Below are 6,904 nucleotides of genomic sequence, written 5' to 3'. Positions count from 1 at the left end.
TCTGGCCTGTATACCCAGCATCACAACTAAATGTACTTAACATGGGCATAACTGGTCCCTAGTGCATTCTCAATGTCAATGCCTTGTCCAGAGTCTACTTGCCAATCAATCAGCACCCTAGTCTCATGCAGAATAAATGGTTGTTCCCTTTGAAATATGACATTCTTGTGTCTGACCTGAGTGTAACTCGAAGAGCTTTGGCAGCATGTCTCTTTTTCCCAAGCTTGGGAGGAAGAGAAAATAGGGAAATACCAGCTGTTCCCTAGCCTAATATCAGTCACCATGAAAATGCTGGAATCAATTAAGAAAGCCTGAATAATTGGGAGATAATAGTATCGGACTGAATCAGACAGAGTCATCAATTTTATGAAAAGTGTATAACAATCAATTGTGGGGGCAACACAGTGGTGCAGTGGTTAGCACTGCAGTGGTTAGCACTGCTGCCTCATGGCACCAAGGACCCGGGTTTGATTCCAGCCCCGGGTCACTGTCCTTGGAGTTTACACATTCACCCCGTGTCTGCGTGTGTCTTACCCCCATAACCCAAAGATATGCAGGGTAGGTGAATTGGCCACACTAAATTGCCCCTTAATTGAAATTATTTTTAAAAAGCAACCAGTAGTGTTTTCGGAGGACGTAATTAGCAGGGTAAATGAGGGGAAACAAGTAGATACGGTATTTTCAAAAGGCATGTGATAAAGGACAGAAAATAGGTAATTCATAGCAGCCTATTACGAGTGGGGTGCTGAATATTAGTGCTGGGAATTGATAATTACAATCTTTATTAATGACTTGCTTGAAGGGACCGAGTGTAATGTGTCCATGTTTGGTGACAATACAAAGCCAGGTGGGAAAGTAAGCTGTATGGAGGACACAGATAATACGCTATGGGATACAGGCAGATGGCAAATAGTTATGTGGGGAAATGGAAAGTTATTGACTCCTGTCGGAAGAGCGCGCACAATGAAGGTTCATCGGGATGAGAGAATTGTCATATGATGAGAGATTGAATAAAATGGGCTAATACTCTATGGAATTTAGATGAACGGGAACTGGTCTGATTGCAACATAAGACTTTTAAGGGGGCTTCAAAGGGTAGATGCTGAGAGGCTGTTTCCTCTGGCAGGAGAGTCCAGAATTAGAATGCATAGTCGCAGGATAAATGGACAACCATTTTGGACTGAGGAGAAATTTGTTCACTCAGAGGAATGCGAATCTTTCAATTTCTCAGAGGGTGCATGATACTCAAGGCGGAGATTGATAGATTTTTTTAAACCACAATTGAATGATTATGGGAATCAGGTGGGAAAGTGGAGTTATGGTTGAGGATTAGCCATAATGTTATTAATTGGCAAAGTAGGCCAAGAGGGCCACATGGCACACTCCTATTTCTTACGTTATTAAATTAATTTCAGTTTGACATACTCGAGCATGGCTTGTGTGAACAGGACATTCAACTGACCAATAAGATTGAAGAATTCTTAAGACATATACAGTTTGGATCAGAGGTGTAAACTAGAATATTTAACTCAATGCCAAATCATGTACAGAAAGGGAAATGGGAAAGGGTGGGAGAAGCCAAGATGGAGAGGGTATTTTTAAAATTTAAATTTGATTAGCATTCCAATAATTCAAATGTGAAGGAATGAGACTGCATTAGTGAGAACGTTTTATTACTTTGCCCACTTCAGTTATGTTACAAACCCACTAAAGTAAATCAATGAAAAGAGCCAAAAGGCTTGTGTTTACCAGAGCTAACATTTTAAAAGAATCCTGACAAGCAGAAGGTGCACACTCCAAAGAAAATACATGGAGATACCTGCAATAAGTTTTGTAGAAGACAATGAATCAAGTAGAACATTAATTCCCGAAGGGAATGAACTGCATGAACACCGTACAGCTAAATCCGAATATTTTCCTCTTATTTCATACTCCATTGACTTGAAAGAGGCTAATCTACGTAAACTTCCAAATTGCGAAAGTTAAATTGAATCATTTGAAATGTTGAATGAATGCAAATCCAGACCATCTATGATAGTTTGTAAAGATTTATTGACCTGTCCTTAATGAAGCCTATTTAGGATGAACCGGAAAATAAGGTTACTAAAATTAAGTGTTTTGAACTGTACAGTGGATAATTTTAAAGACCATTACTTACATTGCATTATTGAACATCTGCTTCTATATTGATTTCACATTTTTAAATGTTTAATTTTAATTGGATATATCTGCAAGGAAGCAGCCATCACTTTATTAAAGGACTTGATCACAAATACAATGTACAGCAGTTAACAAGTCACAGGATTTTAAGGTTCAGATCAAGGATTAATCAGAATCACATCGTAATTATTACACAAGACTTAAGAGCTTTCTACACACGCCACATGAATTACCAAATTGCACATAGAAATATTTACTCCTCGGTCCCTAGTCATGAATCTACCATTTATTTTCAAATTTCGCATTTTATGCTTCAACATAATGAACAAGCAAAACTGCTTGTGAACATGGGCCCAGCCAGCCAATTCTTCCCTGAATGTAAACAAGTTTGTGGTGATTCATGGAGTAATACTAAAATACCTCATGCAGAAGTGAAAGCTCCAGGAACAATTGTGGCAGAATAATTACATCATACGCTACAGTTCAATATAAACAATCTTCAACTACCCATTGCAGTTTGGAGCATTTTCTGAAAATAAAACATTGCACTTACAAGAGAAACGACTACCATCGATCACAGAAGATCATTATGCAAAAGACATTCAAATAGTTGGAGGTTGCAATGCTGACCTTCTGATCTATCTGCTCACCCTGATTTTACATTGCAATTAAGACATTTGAAATATATCTCCATTAAGGATGTTAAAGCACTGACAGAACTGCAATATTGCCAAAAATATACGGTCATAAAGCTAACTTCCCACTCATTTTGGAAAAATTAGTTTTAAAAATACAATTAATGTTAATGAATGTAGTAAATCAACTCGCCAATGCTTCAAAGATTATTATAAATTAGGCAATTAGGATCTGGAGTTAGTTTTACCATTTTAGCCTTATTTCAAGGAGCAGATTACAAGTTAAAACGTCAGCAAAGCCTCTTAAAAAAAAAAGTGGAACGTGAAATACATCCAGGAAATTCAATGCACACTTTACAAAAGAAAACATTCCAACTAGAAACAGTAAAGAGAGGAAATGCAATTAGTATTTCATGTATTGGGGTGGTGGGGGAGCAAAACTGGAATTCAGAAGATTGGAATATAGTTATCAATCTTGGCCCTGTGCCTTTGTGCAATACACTCTGCAATCCAAACAATGTTCCGGCATTCCTGTTCTTTAAGCTTCACGTATGCGTAGAAGACCCCAAAGTGGAATTGGTTCAAGAATGCCAACTTGTTCAGCTTAACCTGTAAAACAATCCAAAGTTAAATCCAGCCACGTAGAATTCATAAATTCTGTAGATCCCAAAGTATTTTAAAATCTAGTATATGAAAGCAAACTCTAGTGCAATGGAGGGTCAGAATCTTTTACATTTTTAAACTTCTTTCTAAGCCAGACCTGGAACTACAGATAAAACAGGTTGCTCCTCAGCCTTTTGCAACAGGTCTGAACAATAAGATAGTGTGAAAAGTAGCTTGAGTTTGATGATTCACCAATGAATTGGAGTAATTTCAACACCTCTCTGCACTTGCACAGAATGTTCAGTTATTAAAATGAGTTCACAAATCACATCATCCTGTCGGGGTGTTTGCCTTGTTTGGCTTCTGATGTATAGACCTCGTGTGTTTGAGGACAATCCCGATCTAAAGATGCTGGATTTATTTAAGTCCGTGGCCATTTGTCATAAATCCAGCAAATGGACGCATTATATATAGTTTTAAACGCAGCAAAACATCACTTCAAGGCCAGTGTGGAAGGTGGTTAACTGCTTTGTACACCATTTTAGAATTGAACTATCGCAAGGGAACTATCTGCATCATTTTCTAAATTCGAGATACTGAACAGCCGATGAATAAAGAATGAAAGTATCGTCTCCCATCTCCATCCACTGTGTTTACTAGCTTTGGCTGCAAATGACTGGACATTGCTCCTTGAACGCACAGACTCTATAGGAGTCACCCACACATACTGAGCATCACCTCCACACTTACAGATCATTGAACATCTACAGGATGAGGCGATTAGCAATTTTTGTCTTGCATCAAAATGCAACAAGCTAGTTTAAATGTTGGAATATGAAAGTTCATAAATATACAGATTGCCTTACATTTGTGCAAGTTCTTAAGGCTAAATAGATAAAGAAAGTGACAAGTCTTTACTGGGAGATTATTGGGTGAGCACCAAGGAAGTGGTCCAGAGGTAAAATTCCAGCTTTGATCAGGAAACCCAATTGTTATGAACAAAACTGGAGGATATACTCCACCACAGTTACTGGTTTACCACTGAGTCACTTTAGGAGCACTGAACTAAATTTTGTCAATAGCTACTGAATTTTCATTTCTTCAGAGTTTCTCAATGACAGGGACTGGGACAGAAAGAACGTATAATCTCCAAGTCATCTCACATTTCTTTACTGCTTCCTCTACAATGTCACCCTACAAGCTGTCGAGATTAACTTGGATAATGAGATTGCCGCAGGTTATCGGAGAAGGGCTTTGACGTTATCAGGTGGGTGCCAACTTACCTGTTTATTAAAGTATAATAATCCATAATTCATCAACAGTGCAGGTGCTGAATGATACTTTATTTGATGTTTATTATAAAAGGCAGCTAAACTGATGGGTACAATAATTCTTTAATCTTGCGTCAAAAGTTCCAAAAACAAATATGCAGCAAAATACAGCCAAGAACGTTGTTGCACTCCACCCCCCCACCCCCCCACCCCCCCACCACCCCCCGGTCTACTATCAAGCAAAGAATAAAATGAAACACATCACAAAATACTCAACTTCTCAATTGAACAGTGTGACAAAAATAAAGTACCTCATGTTCAAAAAATCTATCCTCAAGAGTTTTGTCTCCAGGATTGCTGCCAGCTCCTTCAAACAGTAGCTTGTATTCCTGAGGGATAAAAACAATAAGTGCAGTAGGAATCTGGCACTGAACTCAATCATCACATGTGAAATACGTAGTGAAATTGTTGGAGTTGTTAAGTGTGTGCCTAAAAATGCATAGAATAAAGAAAACAAGAAATTTAGAATATGCATTTTATTCAACCTCTAATCTAAAGTCAGAGGTAAAGTTATCTTGTAAGCTAAAGTTTTCACATTAGCTACTTGTTAAATTAACTTTTTTGAAACAAAAGCAGACATTGTGTTTCCTTAATAAGCATGAAAGACATATGTTACGTATGACATAATGCAGAACTTTCTCTCATGGAACAGACATCAAAAATGTATCACAGTACATGAAAGAAGCTATTTATATTGAGTCAGTATTTTAGTATATACAAATATAACTACAGAATTCCTCAATCTAAAAATGAGCACGACTTACTGGATAATAGTCTGCCACGGTTTTCACCTGCTCATAATCATCTGCTCTGGCTAGCTGAGCAAGACCTTCCGGGTAAAGTTTTCCACAATGAGGGAACAGTTTTGCTCTGTCTTCTTTAGACAGTTCCGTCCCAAAAGAGTTTATGGTGATGATGAAAGCTCGCCTGTCTGCTTCAAACTAAGTGTTACAGAGGGAAAATGTTATTCCAGTGTTCAATCATCACAATACTTAACAGTTTCTTCTACATATAATGCTGCACAGTATCTCTAGTGCACAAGAACCCATAATAACACACCTCAGTTATTAGTGTTCCAGCACTGAGGAAATCCATTCAGATTTCCCAATTACAAAGCTAAACATGTGATTTTATAGCAGTTTAGAACAAAATACAAATGCTTTAAAAACTATATTAATTGAAATATTTAACGGGGGTGAGGGCTATTTTGAGCCAAAGCAAATGCTTTTTCTAGCTAAACTACATCTCAAATCTAGACTAACTAATTCTATGGGGGTGATGAGAGTGTGGTTAGAAAACCCAACAGGGAAAGGCAACCACTGTATCTCAATTTTATAGCCTCCGCACCACAGATAATGTTGTGAATTGGCGATTTAGGCAGCTATTCTTTAAGTGTTACTTGAAATTTGATCTCTTCCCTCTCAACTCCAACAAGTATAATCGTGCTTCACTGCATCTGAAGCTCTCCACGAGATCCAGCACCACTTCTTCACACAAGGTTAGCTTCTAGCTGCAGCTTACAGCTGACGTGGCACTATCGTTTTCTACTATATTTTCCAAAAGACTGCACAGAGTCAGCAAGCTAAATTTATTTTAAGAAAATTGAAGTTGGGCTGGATTAAATACTTACTTTTAAAAGTATTACAAACATAGTAAATTAATGTAAATGTTGCACCTCGGCATAGTGAGCAAGTGTTTAAAATTCTTTTTTTTAAAAAATATTTTTTATTCAAATTTTCAACCAGTTTTAACCAACAAAAACAGAAGAAAAAGAGAAATAACAGTAACCCCCCCAATACAGAAGCAATGAATTAACAAAAATAGTTAACATGGGAACAAATGCACATACCCAATAAAGGAAAAAGAACAAGCCCGCCCATTTCCCCCCGGCCCCCCCCTCCCCCGGGTTGCTGCTGAAATTGACCATCCTCTAATGCTCCGCCAGGGAGTCTAGAAACGGTTGCCACCGCCGGAAGAACCCTTGCACCGACCCACTTAGGGCAAACTTGACCCTCTCCAGTTTGATAAACCCAGCCATATCATTGATCCAGGAATCCACGCCCGGGGGCCTCGCATCCCTCCACTGCAAAAGAATCCTGCGCCGGGTTACCAGGGACACAAAGGCCAGAATACCGGCCTCTTTCGCCTCCTGCACTCCCGGCTCCGCTGCTACCC

The 6,904-nt window shown here is 38.5% G+C and overlaps 1 protein-coding gene across 1 annotated transcript in view; it reads right to left on the bottom strand.

The window, feature by feature from the left end:
• Positions 1–2,032: 2,032 nt before the first annotated feature.
• The window catches only part of atp6v0d1 (ATPase H+ transporting V0 subunit d1), a 70,658-nt gene continuing 65,786 nt past the window's right edge, over positions 2,033–6,904 (bottom strand). The window contains exons 6-8 of the mRNA XM_038806817.1: positions 5,494–5,670; positions 4,981–5,058; positions 2,033–3,404 (exon numbers count right to left, since the gene is read on the bottom strand). Coding sequence (XP_038662745.1) covers positions 3,243–3,404; positions 4,981–5,058; positions 5,494–5,670 — 417 coding nt within the window. The 3' untranslated portion in view covers positions 2,033–3,242. The remainder of the gene's footprint in view (positions 3,405–4,980; positions 5,059–5,493; positions 5,671–6,904) is intronic.

Source organism: Scyliorhinus canicula, chromosome 9 (genome assembly GCF_902713615.1).
Source record: "Scyliorhinus canicula chromosome 9, sScyCan1.1, whole genome shotgun sequence".
In the NCBI taxonomy this organism is placed as follows: domain Eukaryota; kingdom Metazoa; phylum Chordata; class Chondrichthyes; order Carcharhiniformes; family Scyliorhinidae; genus Scyliorhinus; species Scyliorhinus canicula.
Note: the sequence above shows the minus strand (reverse complement) of the source record. Positions and strands in the feature narration are given on the sequence as shown.